This window comes from Macrotis lagotis, chromosome 1 (genome assembly GCF_037893015.1).
Source record: "Macrotis lagotis isolate mMagLag1 chromosome 1, bilby.v1.9.chrom.fasta, whole genome shotgun sequence".
NCBI lineage: Eukaryota > Metazoa > Chordata > Mammalia > Peramelemorphia > Peramelidae > Macrotis > Macrotis lagotis.
The window spans coordinates 711,032,168-711,048,454 of NC_133658.1; the positions used below are offsets into that span (position 1 = coordinate 711,032,168).

Below are 16,287 nucleotides of genomic sequence, written 5' to 3' on the forward strand. Positions count from 1 at the left end.
TTTCAAATATAGAATATAAGGGCCTTTTGTGGAAGTGTATGAAAGTAAAAATGAATAAAAATTGAAATAAATCACAATCAGTGCAACTTTCTCAAAAGGGGGACTAAAATTCTTTCAATATTGATGGTGGCAGTAATATTTTTTAATTTTCTAGTGAACATAACAAAATAATCTTTTTTCAATGACATGTCAATAATGATTCCAACTCTGATTTCTGAGTAGGTAGCAAGTGTTGGAATTATTTTCCTTTAACCAATTGCACATATCTCTTCTCATAGAGCTGTTATTGTCATAAAACTATATTGAAATTCTTTGTTAAACCCAGTATTTATTAATGTATAGTTTCATGTAAAATTCAGGCAGAGGATTCCTTCCTGCTCTGTGCTTCAGTTCAAAATTTAGGTTTGTCAAACCCAGCTGTAAACCTGTTTTCTTTTTTCTCTAGTTACATACAACATTGCATAAATTTCATGAATAATTTCAGGTCTTTGGTACAAGATGTAAAGCTTTCCACAGAAATAAAGTAACTATGTATGTGATACATATAATACATACATACATATACACACACACACAATATTTAGTACTGAGTACATTTAGGCAGCAAATTCCTTGTTCTTCCTTTTTTTTTTTTAAATATAGAACATAGTTCCGTTTTATATAAAGTATTTGTCTATTTGATCCCAGTAGAGGAAAAGAACTGGAGTTCCTCTCTGTCATCTGGGAGGAAATCACATTTTATCTCTTAATAGCTTTTATTTCACATCTTTCCTTTACTGCAACTCCTCTCATATTGTTTTCTGAAAATCAGTTTGGATATTGGGACTTTTTGAATATTGGTCTATTGACAGCCAATAAGTTTATTACCTGTATTTGCACGTTGTCAGCTGACTTGCAGACTTAAAAAATTTTTTTTTATAGAGATCTGGAAGGTTTACTTCATCTGCAAGGTAGGAAAATCTGAAAGAATTTTAGCACAATTTGGGTTTCCCATAATTGTTTTAATTGCAATGCAGGCACAGCTGCCTGTTTCTTTTGTCCCATATATAGATATATCTCATCTGTTTCTTAATCTCTTTTATCTATCTATCATTGTCTAATAGCATAAATCTGATGCATACTTTTCATGATCTAATGGGTAGCATGCTATTGACATAGACATGAGGCGCCCCTATTGAAACTATTTTAATTTTTTATAGGGTTGGAAAGGCTGTTCCTGGGACTGATAGAAGAATGATAGTTATACTGATTTTTTTTTTCTTCTGAACTTTAAATATTCTATTATTGTGTGAAAAGCTAAAAAGCTTCTTCCTCATTTTTACAGCATTTTTACAGCATATTTATTTTTAAAGAATAAGAACCACTATTAATCTACAAATATTTCACCTGTCAAGCAGCAAGCTGCTGTGCTATTTGCAATTTTCTATTTATCTTGTTAGTGTGATTACCATATAAAAATCACCTAAAAAATTCTACCTTGCTTTTAAATACTTTAACTTAAGATTGACAGTAACTTGTTTAATTAAACATGTACTTTCTTTTGATGTTCCTGTATTTAGAAATTGAAATATAGTATTTCACTATCTTTATAAGACTGTGTTTGCATTTATTTAATTTAGGGTTTCTTTTTAAAAGCATGTAGCCTTGAATGTTTGTTCCACATTTTTTTTTTCCACATCATTACTCTGGTACTGCTTGATGTAACTTGATTAGCTCCCTCCCCAGTCATGATTGGTAATTAAAATAGGCATTAAAATTAGTCACTTAGCAATTTTGCTGTTCAATTGGCAATTAAATTACTTAATTGCAATTAAAGTCCTAATTTTAATTGGCAAAATGATAGATGTAGATTTAAGATAATATGTATAAATACTTTAATAAGTGTCTATATAAGGATTACTTAATTACTCAACTTCAAGTTTATGCTGTTAACTTTAGAACTTTTAAGTGAGCAATGAAATTTATATTACATCTATTCAAAGGATATGGTAATTAGATTTATTACTTATCACTATAAGGGTCTTAGCTATAAGTTACTTTTGTAGCATGAAAATTGTAGGCTTCTTAATCACATCATGATGAAAGGAACTATCTATCTATCTCTATATATTTACATAGATATATATCCTGATCATAAATATCTCTATCTACATATATATATATACATACATATATATATATATATATATATGCTTTCATAGTTACAGTACTGTGTCACAGTTTTTGTTAAAATGAGAAATTTTTCTCCTAAATAGGTCCTAGAAGGAGAGTCAAAAAAGTGATTGTTTCATTATGTGAGTTTGGATCAGAAATTAAAAATGAATCTAGACATGCAAACACTCTTGCAAAATGTATTTATTTCACCTTTCTAGAGGAATGTTGTATAGTACAGACAGAATTGTAAACATCATTAGTTACTTCCAGAATTCCAAGTCACCCTGAAATATTTTTGGCATATAGGAGCTCATTTGCAAGAGCATTAAATAGCCTTAAAACAACAACAACAAAAACCTTTCCCTGTTTTAATGAGGCAATTGTTTACTGAATATTAACAAAGAAATCTGAAACCAAGGTCACTATTCTTTGGGTTAAAGGATTTCCTAAATTTAAAAATGTTATGGTATTCAATTCAATTTTATTTTGTTTATGTTTGCCATATGTGTGTATGTATGACTCAAAAGATGTAATCTTTTTTACCAAACAATATTATTAAATGAGATTAAAAGATTATCATCACATTTTCAATTTTACATTAATAATTTTTAAAATGGATACAACTAGAAGAAACATGGTTCCCCCCCCCCCCCCCCCCCAGCACAGGCTTTCCTCTCTTTTACGTATATATCTGTGTTGCAAATCAAAAGAAGAAAAATGTTTTATTTTAAAGGATAATTTCCAGATAGAAGTGGACTGGAAAGTGTGTTAGACTTTTAAAGATGTATAAATAATAATCAACAAAGCAAATGATTTATATAGGAAAGAAGCAAAATATACCACAATATCATATCTTCAGATAAAAATGACAGCAAAACTTAAAAGGATAAATGCAATACCTCTCTCCACCCCCATCAGGCCTGTTCAAAGTTTGAAAGTTCATGTTGTCCTACCAAAAGTATAAAGCTAGTTCAATTATTTCTGCTTTGTCAAAAGTACACATTATATTTGAAATTGACAACTAGGAAGGTTGCTTTAGAATTCCTTTATTCTTGGGACCCAACAGTTGCATTTTTCTGTAACAACCCTATCCCAGTCTGTTCTGTTAAGATGTTTTGTAGTTTGTAGTTCCTATGTTGTATTTTGGAAATCATACAAAAATCCCCAATAACTCCTTTAACTTGCATTGAAAAAGAAAATATCTTAGAGTTTAATTTGGGTTTGCTGTCTGAAATAAAGAAAGGTCTGTATTTTTATTAAGTTCAATGTTTCCATATGCATAAAATTTAAAATGATCTATAAGTGTGTGTGATCTATAGCAATCTTTAAAATAAAATTTTATATTTTTTATGTGCCATATGTCCTATTTTAACATGTGGTCAAGAATATAGAGAATACAGGAAAATCACCTTGCAAGTAATGGTAATTTTGTACTATTTTTCCAGTTAATTTCAAAAGAAGTCTAGTTGACTTGTTTATGGACAGTCCATTTTCATTTATTTTACTCCAAAATTATTTGACTTAGCCATATTTAAATAAACAGAAGTTGAAAATGGCTTAATGAATTACTCATTTTTCTGTGTCAATTTAAAGGTAAGTCTGATGCTGAACTCAAAATCTGAGAATTGCCATTTTTAATTGAATCAGAATACTCACAAGAAGGGCTGTAGCTATTTAAATGCAGAAGTTCAGTTCCATTTAGCCTAAAGCATCGTTTTAATATTTTCTAAAAGGTTGTTCAATCCTGCATTTTGACTCTATTATATATGTGTAATTAAACCTCTACACACAAAAGCATTCTTATGTACCAGCAAATACACCCACAGGAATCCTCTTCTAAACTGTAATTTATTTAAACATGTAATCATAGGATTTTAAAACATGCTTTCATTTTTCCAAACTATATGCCAATTTGAACTGCTTGGTGATAAAATGAGTTTATTACCATCTAGCATTTACCAGTACAGGGTGAACTAAACATGAGTAGAATGGGGAAATGCTTTATAAATCCAATTTCATGTGTATCAGACTCTTCCATTAAAAGAGAGGACTAATATATGTAGGTGTTTATGAATTTCAGTTTTTCAGCACAGAAGTTATGTGTATTGGGCCTAATATAAATCCTTGAGTTTTAGGTAACTTTTAATACTTAAAAAAAAAGTTTGTGGCATCAGGCCCCCTACTGACAGGATCAATCAATTACAGAGATTGTTGGTTCTGATTGGACTTTCTCCTATCAATTCGATACTCAGATAATATATCTGTGCTGGGAGAAAGAATTAAATTAGTTGGCTTTCAGCTCCAGCTTTCATTGAAGTCTGAGTGGATCTGTGCTGGAACCCTTCCTTTGTGAGTACTAAAAAGTCTCACTGAGTACTGCCAGGTCAGTACTGACCAATTATAGGTTTATTTAATAAACTTACGCTAACTTTACTCCAGCTTAAAATTGTGGTCTTAAGGAGGACCTCGACCTAGAGGAAAATTCAAAGATTTGAAGACAGTAACCAAAACTCTGTTGAGAATAGAAGAAAATTGCTTCCTACCGCTTTTTAAAAATCACTCATCATATAAAGGATACTGTGAAAATTTACTTAACTCGGCCAAAGTCTCAGTAACAACGGAATGAAGTTTAATAATTTTGGATACCATTAGGTTTCATTTCCTTGGACGATGTGACATAAAGGACTCGGTGCAAACTTCCAGACTTTTACTAAGGAATTCACTTCCCTAAGTGAAGACTTTAATTCACTTGGGATAGGAGGCCAGCTTGCTCTCAGGTTCTTAAAACACCTCGGAGTGTGTTTTGTAATGGTAATGGAGGAAACAGCTATCCTTTTGGATTTGCGTGACTTAGTGGTGTGTGTGTGTCTGCAATCTTAAAATACTCCCATTCCCGCTTGCTTATGGCTAGATTAAAAAAAAATTGCTACGAAGTCTCCAACGTGGCTGCGCTAGAGTTTCCGATGGCCTTAAAATAGCTGGTGCTAACCCTGCCCACAACCGGGATCAATGAGAGTTCCCCTCCTCACCCCGCCCTGCCCCCTTGCACCAGGGGAAGGGAGCTGGGGAGCGCGCCGCTGGCTCTGCCGCGGCTGCTATTTTTGGCCGCGCCCGGCTCGGTGCGTCAATGACTGCGCCCCTGCGTCATGGCCACCCCCTCCCCCTCCCATCACCCTCCCTTCCAAACTCTCACTTTTTCCCTTTCGTTCGCATTGAATCTCTCCAGCCCACGGGGTGGCTGACGCTACTGAGCTCATGCTAATGAACTATTCTTCTCCGTCCTACCCTTCTCCCCCTCCCCCTCACTACAGCCGCCACTGCTCTCCCTCGCTCCCCTTCGGTCCCCCTCACTTTCCCCCGCCTTATTTTTTCTCGCGCCAGCCAGGGTACCGCGGTGCAGCAGCGGCTGCAGCAGCAGCAGCAGCAACAGCAGTAGCAGCAGCAGCAGCAGCAGCAGCAGCAACAGCAGCAGCAGCAGCAGCAGCAGCAGCAGCAGCAGTCCCGGCCACCGCATCTGGGGAAGCTTAAGGTGGTCACGTAGGTTTTCCCTGGGCGGCGGGGTAGCAGCGCCAGCGGCTTTCCCAGGCTGCACGCAGTGCTTGGGACGGAAACTCACTGCCTCAGAGAAGGCGGGGCGGGGAGGGTGAAAAGGTGAAGGCTGGGGTGCAGTTTAGGATTGAGAGGAGACACTGATGAAAATACCAGAAATACGTAAGGATAGGCAGGGTACGTACTAACAGGTCACTGTGGCGAACCTGAAATCGTGCTGCTCGAGGAAAGGAATAGGAGCTGGAAACAATCGTTCAGAGGGAAGAGTGGCTAGAGATCAGACACATACTCCCAAATTTTACTTCCAGTTGATTCAGAGCCCGCGCTAAATGGGATAAGCGGGCTTCTTCAACTAGTAAACCTCTGTGGGCTTTGGGACCCGAACCGCTGTACTTTCTCCTTCTCTTGGAAACACCACAAGTCCTTTACTAGAAAGCATTTTGCGTGCTCCCCCCCCCCCCCCCCCCCATACAAGGTCCTGTCTCTATCCTCAGCTCAAGTCCTACCGATTAGTATGCAAAGCAGAGCTCTGGCAGTGACAGCTTGCTGGTGTTGCTCTAGGAGCAGTAACGCGCCGAACCTAACATACACTGACATGCATACTCTCTGAACTCATGTTGATTACACCAAGGTTTTCTAAGGAAAATTATGTGTGCACGTTACTTTTTTTGGGGCGATGTTTTTTTCCACACCACCCAATTCAAGAGCAATGCAGTCCTTTACTTGGGGTTCTATGTAGACATACAGTTTAAAAAATACTTGAGGAGAGTGCCGCTCTGAAGTTGAAAAATTTGACACGAGGTGGAAATAAAATCACCTTTCTCTGGGACACCTGTTGCATGAAAGTCTGCTGCATTGTCCAGAGAGGAGGACCGATATTTCTTAAATAGATTCTAGTTTTATAAGAGAGGATTTGGTTCAGTGCCCATCCTGTCTCTCTTACTCCAACCCCCTTCCATACCACAGTCACCACGTCCTCCCTCCTACACGTGGGTATGGGGGAAGAGGGCATCACACAAAATGCAACGGCTTTTTTCTTCATGAGTGGAAAATATGGGAGGGGGAAGGGAAGCACGGAGAAAGGGAAACCCCGACTTAGCAGCCTCGTGCAATAAGCCTCTTTGCATGGTTCAACTCCCGCGGATCACAGCAGAGGTGCAGAGCCTGAGGGAGTGGGTGGGTGGGTGGGGGTTAGAACAATGAAAGTACAAATCGCTCAATACTATGCGCCTACAGGTGAGGATTACCTGGCACACGCAAACCCCTCTCAGACATCCTTTCACACCCTTCCTTAATCCTCCTCCCCACCCCCATCCCATCTTTTGTTGGTACTCCTACATCTGGGCAGCCAAAACTATCTGTAAATTAAGGAGTTTTGGAGAAGGTGGGGCGAAGTGAGGTTTGCTGGCTTTAGGGGTAAGGGTGGGTAAGTTTCACCTATTTCGGAAAAAAAAAGGAAGAAATGAAAAGAAAAAAAGCCCAAGTCGGCTAACAAGGTGAACCCAGAACGGTTCCCACCTTAAAATCTGCCCTGCTTGTTGACGTCAGGTCGGAAATTTACCAAAGCGAGAGCTGGCCAACTGTATAGGGAGAAACAGCCCTAAGGAGCTGGGATTGGGCGGCCTGCACTGACGTGTGATGACGCTTGGAGACTAGGTGCATGTTGGCTGTGGAATACGGAGCCCACATAAACAAAGGCACATTGGAGGGAAGGGCCAGTCTGTCCGGCTGCTCTCACTCTGCTACATGAGTACCGCACTTCACCAGCAGCGCTTGTAACTAGCAACTTCTCGGGGCCGATTATTTTCCCCCTTTCACCGATCTAACCCACCCCCTCCCCTATCCCCCCCGCCACCCCACCTCCCAAAGGAAACTGCACTTCAAGACAGTTGAATGAATGAAAAGAGACGTGGAAAACCATTAAGAAAGTAAGTCTCTCTCTCTCTCTCTCTCTCTCTCTCTCTCTCTCTCTCTCTCTCTCTCTCTCCTCTCTCTCCTCTCTCTCCTCTCTTTCCTTCCCTTGTGGTATGGGTATGGGGTTTGTGAATTGTGCGTTCCGGAAAACGGAGTGAAGAAGGGAATGCGAATCCGGAAAGGTAATGAAAGGGAAGTTTTGTGAATTGCTCCGGAAGGCGTTTTTCCTAACTACACTTCTGGTGCAAGGGACAGTGCATTCTCGGTAGCGGCTTCTAGACTGCTAATTGGCAAAGACGGAAGGAATACTTTTTACAGTCCTAGGAGCTGCAGTCTTCCTAACTTCGACTTGGAAATTTCTACTCAGTCTTCTTCCGTATCGTTTTTCCTTAGAGCAGATGTGAATTGGTTGTTTGGACACTGAATCTCAAAGGTCGTGTGTATTGTAAGGCTTGAACGCTCAGGGATAAGTGACAGGAGGAAAACTTCAGTTTATGTGTTGCTTGGGAACTGTATCACCATGGTTAGCAAACGTGCTGGTGTTAGAAGGCTGTTTCAGTATGGGTGCTGTGGTTACTGTATCCTTTTACTTAGTTTCCCCAAATTTCTGCATTTTGATATACGTGGCTCATGAGTGAGAGAGAGGGAAGGGAAGAGAGGAAAGAAGGATAGAAGGAGAGAAGGGAGAAGAAGAGGAAGGATAGAGATTAAGATCACTTCCCGAGCTAATTTGCAAACCGGATGTTAACAAAGATAGTTATGTTACCTTTAGGTGGGGGTGGAAGTGGGGGAAGTAATTGCAGCCCCCCCCCCCAATCTAGTGTTTTGGCCTTTCAACTAGTCAAAAGCAAGATAGCTAAAACTGAACAGGAATGGATATTAAGCTTTATTTTTTTTATTGACATACTTGTACTCTCTCAGATGCCTTAAAAATGGGAACATCTGAAAGTTACAGGACTGTTATGTCTTGTTTTATTAAAGAGGGAAACAACTCAAGCTGGTAGTAGTAAAAGGGTCATCTTGCCATATGTTTAAATGCATCCAAATGAGTCAAGGACTGTCTTTGCTGTGCTGTTCATTGCCTGAATTCTTTCTGTAAAAATAGATTTTCCTCACTTAAATATAATTTCAAAATATGCACAAGAAGTTTCTTAGAAATGTAAAAAGGAAGTAGCCTTCCTTTCAAAGTGGATTAGTCATTTTCTTATTTGTAAAAGCTTTTATCCCCTTTCCAATCACATTCCCACAATGTAGGCCCGTAGCACACTTTGTAACTTTGAAAAAGAGGTGGAGACAGAATGGTTTTTCATATTTTTATATATTTTTTGGTTTAGTTTATTAATTACATTTAAATTTTCCTACTGAAAACTTCTCACATTAAGGTTTGAAAGCAACTTTTTACAAAACTCTTGTCTTCCTTTTTACCCAGGGCCTTGAATAAAATTGTGATAGAGACATTCTCTTTTATCTAGAACAAGGGATAGTGGTGGTGATGTTAACTGATGACATTCAAAGAGTTAAATGACAACTTGCCATGAGTTTTTTTTTCTTCATAAAAAAAATCTTTGTGCAACTAACTACATGCCAGATTGCTATAGGGGGAAACATTTTCAATGATTTTAATTATCTCTTCCACATTCATATGTCATGTGATTTGTTTATTTAAAGAACATACTATGTATTCCACTGAAATATGCAGCTTGGTGTAGTTGTTTGTGTCCAATAAATCCCTCCACAGTAACCTGAACATATCATATCTGTATTTCAGGTAGCAAGTTGGACAAACTGGACTACTCATTTATTTTCTAATATCTTGGGAACTTTGCCCTCCATTGAATTACGACACTGTCCACCTTTAATTTCCTCGAAAACGCCTGTAACTCGGCTGAAGGTTAGTGAATTTGATTGCTTTTCAGTTTCCCATTCTTTTCTTTCTCTGTACTCCTTCAAGACCTTCAGCCATCCCCAAAGCAAAATCATTGCACTCAGCAAGCCAGTCCTTACTATCCGATTGCCGCCTTCAGAATAATTTGTCAGCTGGCAGATCCCAACTTCCCTTGGTTGCTCCAGAACAAGAGACCTGAACACATCTTAAATAAAAGATTATTGGGTAGGTGGGTGGGTGGGGTTGAAAAGGAGACACAATGAAAATAGGGGCGCTTCATAGTCCTTTACATCCTGTGTTCCTTCTTTTAGATTCCCCCCATCTCCCTTTTTTGAAGGTCAGCGCCTGCAACACCGATTATCTTTCCCCCTTTATTATCCTTTTTCCTTCCCTAAATTGCAGTGCTGTGTACAGCTTACTTAATACGGAACCGCTGTGTGGTTGATCCAGGTGTGCAAAAGGTGTACAAAAGCAGGGGAGAAAGTGTTCACTTGACCAGGCTGAGTGTATATCACCCTGTTTCATTTCCAGCCATGCCCTGTGTTCAGGCTCAGTATGGGTCATCGCCTCAAGGAGCCAGCCCAGCTTCCCAGAGCTACAGTTACCACTCTTCGGGAGAATACAGCTCCGATTTCTTAACTCCAGAGTTTGTCAAGTTTAGCATGGACCTCACCAACACTGAAATCACTGCCACCACTTCTCTCCCCAGCTTCAGTACCTTTATGGACAACTACAGCACAGGCTACGACGTCAAGCCACCTTGCTTGTATCAAATGCCCCTCTCCGGACAGCAGTCCTCTATTAAAGTGGAAGACATTCAGATGCACAGCTACCAGCAACACAACCACCTGCCCCCACAGTCCGAGGAGATGATGCCGCACTCAGGCTCAGTTTATTACAAGCCCTCGTCGCCCCCGACGCCATCTACTCCCGGCTTCCAGGTGCAGCACAGCCCAATGTGGGATGACCCAGGCTCCCTCCATAATTTCCACCAGAACTACGTGGCCACCACCCACATGATCGAGCAGAGGAAAACGCCAGTGTCTCGCCTCTCTCTCTTCTCCTTTAAGCAATCGCCCCCGGGTACCCCCGTGTCCAGCTGCCAGATGCGCTTTGACGGGCCCCTCCACGTGCCCATGAACCCCGAGCCGGCGGGGACCCACCACGTGGTGGATGGGCAGACCTTCGCTGTGCCCAATCCCATCCGAAAGCAAGCGGCCATGGGTTTCCCGGGGTTGCAGATCGGCCACGCCTCGCAGCTGCTGGACACACAGGTGCCCTCTCCTCCTTCCCGGGGATCCCCGTCCAACGAAGGGCTGTGCGCTGTGTGTGGGGACAACGCAGCCTGCCAGCACTACGGTGTGCGCACCTGCGAGGGTTGCAAAGGTTTCTTTAAGGTAAGTTGGGGTGGATAGGACTCCCACAGAGTTTGGTTAAACTTCAGTTTTTAGCATTGCGCTGTGGGAAGGAAGAGCGGAAAATCAGTCCCCTCTCCCCCGCCCCCCCAAACTGCTTACTTAGGCAGGAAATTGTACCCATGATTCCCATAGGTATCTCCTTGGGGTGCTGTGGTTCGGGATGGGGGATGGAGAACTGCTTTTCAGGAGCTGATCCTAGTAGGGTTACTATTCAAAGAAAGGGAGCTAGGACTTAATTGCAAGACCAGGCCCTGGCCCTGGAATGACTTACAGGTCCTTGGGCAGAAGTTGCAAGAGCTTGAGTTGCAAGAGGGCTATTTGCATGTGCTGGGAGCTGCCTTCCCCCTTCAGATTGAAATTGGTTAGGACAGAGAACCGTGTCTAAGCTAACCAAGTGGAACAGAATTCCCTGTGGTAAAATTAAGTGATCTCTTTATTTCACCATCCTGATTGAATAATCTTATCATTTTAAATAGAGAAGGTCTCCAAGGAATGTAAATAATATGAATGCCCACGGATTTGTATTTACTGAGCGTCTCCTTCTCCTTCTCTTGGCATATAAAACACAGCAAGGAGCTGCAAGGTTAGCTCAAATGTTAACGCTATCAATTTTCTTCTGTTAAATGCCCTGGAAAAAAAAAGGGAAAGAAAGGAAAGAAAAGAAAAAGGGGGGGAAGGGGAGGGAGAACATCCCAGCAGTTCAGAGATGCTTTTTTTTTTGATTCTTTGGGCTGCTGGATTTTTAAACAAAATTAGTTCTCAATCTATAATCTCTCTCTCTCTCTCTCTCTCTCTCTCTCTCTCTCTCTCTTTCTTTGCAGCGCACCGTCCAGAAAAATGCGAAATACGTTTGTTTAGCAAACAAAAACTGCCCGGTTGACAAACGGCGCCGAAATCGCTGTCAGTATTGCCGATTTCAGAAGTGCCTTGCTGTTGGGATGGTTAAAGAAGGTAGGACTCAGGAAGTGTCTTCCTCCCTTTCTTCCCTGAAAGCCCATCTCCTATCTTTTCTTCCTCCTCTCGTTCTCTTTCCTAAGACTCTTCCCTTCTAGTCAACTTCCACTTCCCCACAAGCCCTAAAACTCCACAAGGGCTTTGTATCTTAGCCGGGCTGATGATCTCTCTCAGAGAGTGTCATCAGAATTTCCTTGATTTAACTATTATGAGCTATTTATTTATATGCTTCTCTACTGTAAATGCTCTGCAAACGCCGGGTTGTCTACATCGCTGTCCGGTTCTTGACTTGCCTCTCTCTCTTGTGGGATGGGTTGGGGCAATGCTGGGCAGTTGGGGACTGGGCAGCGGATGGGGCGGGGAGGAAAGGTTAGAGAATTTGAAGATCCTTTTCCCTTTCAGTGGTTCGTACAGACAGTTTAAAAGGTCGGAGAGGTCGTTTACCGTCGAAACCGAAGAGTCCCCAGGAGCCCTCTCCCCCCTCTCCCCCGGTGAGTCTGATCAGTGCCCTGGTGAGAGCCCATGTCGACTCCAACCCGGCTATGACCAGCCTGGACTATTCCAGGGTAAGCTGGAGATAATATTAATATAAAGACTGGTAGGGTTGTTCACCCACATCTCAACCTCTCCACACAAGCCCACAGAGAAGAAAAACAGCTGCAAGGAAAGGAGTTAACAATACAGGCCAAGTCAAAGACTATATTGAAACTGTAAGAATTCAAGGAAAGACAGAAAAGGTAGAGAATAAGGATTCACAAAGAAGAAATAGTGACTGAATCTTTTTACTCCCTATTCTCCTAGTAAGAAGGAAGGACTGGGGCAATATGTGAACACACACACACACACACACACACACACACACACACACACATACAAAACCTTGCTCGAATTTTCAGGACTGACTTGACACATTCTTTTCAAAAAGTTTGTAAAAAGCCTTAATTGTGTAAAATGTTCTCTTCTCTCCCACCCCCCAACACACTTTACCAAATATTTTTCTAGCTGCTTTATTAAACATACATCTGGTTCGATTACCATCCCAATTGCGATGTGGGTGACCATAAAAAATAATCCCAACATAGGTTGTGAAATACTAGAAGGATCATGAAGGGCATGTGGTTGGAGGGAGGAGGGAAGGGAAAAGAGGAATGGGGGATGGGGTGAGGAGAAGTAGCCAGAATCATCTGTTTTATTCCAGCTGTGAGAAATATACGTGCTTTAATTGGCAGAACACTATGGTGAAGCATATAGACTTCTGAAAAAATTTTATTAAAAGATCTGCAAAAGGTGGCTTCTCATGAGACTAACTCCAGGATTGGCATGAATACTAGCATGTCAATTGTTTTGTGGAGATAAGAGTCAACATTTCCCTATGCTGGATAGCACTGTATTTGGTCTGTATAGAAATGGCAATTTACATATTTAAAGCAGCGACCTCATAGCACCATCCCTAATTGAATTAATTGCCCTGGAACATCTAATTTCCTTACTGGTCAGAGAGAGGTTTAATTGTTATAAAAACCTGGCTCCCCTACTAGAAACGGGGTTAGCAATTTCACGGGTTATATATTTTAGAGAACCTCATTAAGTGCTTTTTAAAATGAAATTCCAGTTTCAGGCTAACCCTGACTATCAGATGAGTGGAGATGACACTCAGCATATTCAGCAGTTCTATGATCTCTTGACCGGCTCCATGGAGATCATCAGAGGATGGGCAGAAAAGATTCCAGGTTTCACTGATCTTCCAAAACCAGACCAAGATCTACTTTTCGAATCTGCTTTCTTGGAACTGTTTGTCCTTCGATTGGCATACAGGTAATGACAAGACAGAGAAGGAGTGAAGAAAAGGAGGAAGGGAGAGAAAAAAAGAGAAAACAGGGAAAGAAAAAAGGGAAAGAATGAAAGAAGGAAGCAAAAGGACTAGATGGAATTTATTGTAAAAAAAAGAGATAAGTAAAAGGAAGAAAGATTTAAGTAAAGATAAAAAGAAAAAGGAATGGAAAGGAGTTGGGGTAGGGGGCGTTCTTGATTGTTATGAAATCAAACCCTTTCAAGGTCCACTGATCTACATTTTATTAACTCCTCGGTAATTAGGTGCCTTTTAAATCCCCCATTTATTGCTCTTCAATAATTAGTTGTTTAGCTTTTCTTTTCTTTTTTTTTTCCTTTTCTCTCTCTTTGGTATTAATTGCAGGTCCAACCCAGTGGAGGGTAAACTCATCTTTTGCAATGGGGTGGTCTTGCACAGGTTGCAATGCGTTCGTGGCTTTGGGGAATGGATTGATTCCATTGTTGAATTCTCCTCCAACTTGCAGAATATGAACATTGACATTTCTGCCTTCTCGTGCATTGCTGCCCTGGCGATGGTTACAGGTCAGTCCTCTTAGCACTTTTCCATCATTAGTCCAGCTCTGGGTGTTTTTACTGTATTTCCCTTTACGGGGTTATTCCTAATTTTGTCAAATCGCTAACTGCCTTTTTTGCATTCTTGTTTTACCTTTCCCCCAATCCCCCTCCACCCCTACAGAGAGACACGGACTCAAGGAACCCAAGAGAGTGGAAGAACTGCAGAGCAAGATTGTAAATTGTCTCAAAGATCATGTGACTTTCAATAATGGGGGTTTGAACCGCCCCAATTATTTGTCCAAACTGTTGGGGAAACTCCCAGAACTCCGCACTCTGTGTACACAGGGGCTACAGCGCATTTTCTACCTGAAACTGGAAGACTTGGTACCGCCTCCAGCAATTATCGACAAACTTTTCCTGGACACATTACCTTTTTAAGACTTTCTCCAGCTTACTTCAAATGAACTTGAAAGGAACGTGAACTGTCTGAGGGTGGGAATTCCCACTTGCACAAAAGCACCTCTGGGTGCCTCTGCTCCATCTTTTCTCCCCTTCCCAACTTCCTAACCCATCCTTCAACCACCTACATCACCCCCCCACCCGAAACAAAACTGTCGCTATTTCCTAACCTACAGGCAGAACATGAAAGGGCATTTTGGCTCTGGGGCATCCTGGATTTAGAATATGGACTACACACAATACAGTGGTATAAACTTTTTATTATCGGCTTAAAAAAAGAATTTATTATTCAGAAGAAGGACTCCTATTGTAAGATGAAAACTGTCTGGTCACGCCGGGTGTTGCAGCTAAGAGATTGAATATACATACAAAAGTATTAAGGTGACCCACAAAGTATCGCCCTTTTAAAGACAAAGTTTTCTGCTGTAAAAGAAAGCTGTAATATATAGTAAAACTCAATGTTGCGTGGGTGGCATGAATTAAAGAAGGCAAAGGCTTGTAAATTTATCCAATGCAGTTTGGCTTTTTAAATTATTTTGTGCCTATTTATGAATAAATATTAAAAAATTCTAAAAGATAAATGTGTTTGCAAAAAAGGAATAAATAACTACACAAAAAGGGACAGCATGTTGATTCTAGGTCGAAAATGTTATAGGCACTTGCTATTTCAGTAATGTCTATATTATATAAATAGTATTTCAGACACTATGTAGTCTGTTAGATTTTATAAAGATTGGTAGTTATCTGAGCTTAAACATTTTCTCAATTGTAAAATAGGTGGGCACAAGTATTACAAAACTGAAAATCCTGACAAAGGGACACATAGTGTTTGTAACACCGTCCAACATTCCTTGTTTGTAAGTGTTGTATGTACTGTTGATGTTGATAAAAGAAAGTTTATATCTTGATTATTTTGTTGTCTAAAGCTAAACAAAACTTGCATGCAGCAGCTTTTGACTGTTTCCAGAGTGCTTATAATATACATAACTCCCTGGAAATTACTGAGCACTTTGAATTTTTTTGTTTTTTTAATGTCTAAAATTGTCAGTTAATATATTATTTTATGTTTTAGTAAGATTTTTAATATTGCCATATCCTGTAGTATTTTTCTTTGTATATTTCCAGTATGGCACATGATTCAAGTCACTGCCTTTTTTTCTATGGTGTATGACAGTTAGAGACGCTGAATTTTTTTTCTTGATAAATTCTTTCTTTGAGAAAGACAATTTTAATGTTTACAACAATAAACCATGTAAACGAATATAATTTTGTCTTCTTTCTGTGTCAGGAGAAATACTAATGTACTGACATACAATAATAGTCAAGAATGGGAAACAATAGAGGAAGGGTGACTGGTTTGGAATTCATAACTTACAAGTCAACTGGGATCCTCTAAGTTTCAAAGTTGCAGCCTGTAGGTATTTTCAGCTAAGTAAGCAGGCCTTTAAGCTGATTACATAATGAAGAAAATATTTAAAAAGAATTCTCAAAACCCTGAGTCATCCCAACTAGAGATTAACAATTAACAAAATCGAGGAGGAGTTTCTCAATATTGCCTTATTAGATACAGAAGAGAATTCCGGAGAGCAAAAGCAGTTTAACTTTTAC

General features: G+C 40.2%; 1 protein-coding gene across 2 annotated transcripts; it reads left to right on the forward strand.

Annotated features, from left to right (window-relative positions):
- The first annotated feature begins 6,913 nt into the window (after nucleotides 1-6,913).
- On the forward strand, nucleotides 6,914-15,926 carry NR4A2 (nuclear receptor subfamily 4 group A member 2). Of its 2 annotated transcripts, XM_074215956.1 has the most exons (8): nucleotides 6,914-7,631; nucleotides 9,386-9,508; nucleotides 10,034-10,899; nucleotides 11,742-11,871; nucleotides 12,277-12,440; nucleotides 13,487-13,689; nucleotides 14,069-14,247; nucleotides 14,402-15,926. In XM_074215956.1, exons 3-8 carry the CDS (start codon nucleotides 10,036-10,038, stop codon nucleotides 14,656-14,658), a joined length of 1,797 nt encoding a protein of 598 aa, XP_074072057.1. In that variant the 5' UTR covers nucleotides 6,914-7,631; nucleotides 9,386-9,508; nucleotides 10,034-10,035; the 3' UTR covers nucleotides 14,659-15,926. The 2 variants fall into 2 exon arrangements, with proteins under 2 accessions (XP_074072057.1, XP_074072058.1); XM_074215957.1 differs by lacking the exon at nucleotides 14,402-15,926 and having other exon boundaries at nucleotides 6,914-9,508; nucleotides 14,190-14,247.
- The last annotated feature ends 361 nt before the right edge of the window (nucleotides 15,927-16,287 follow it).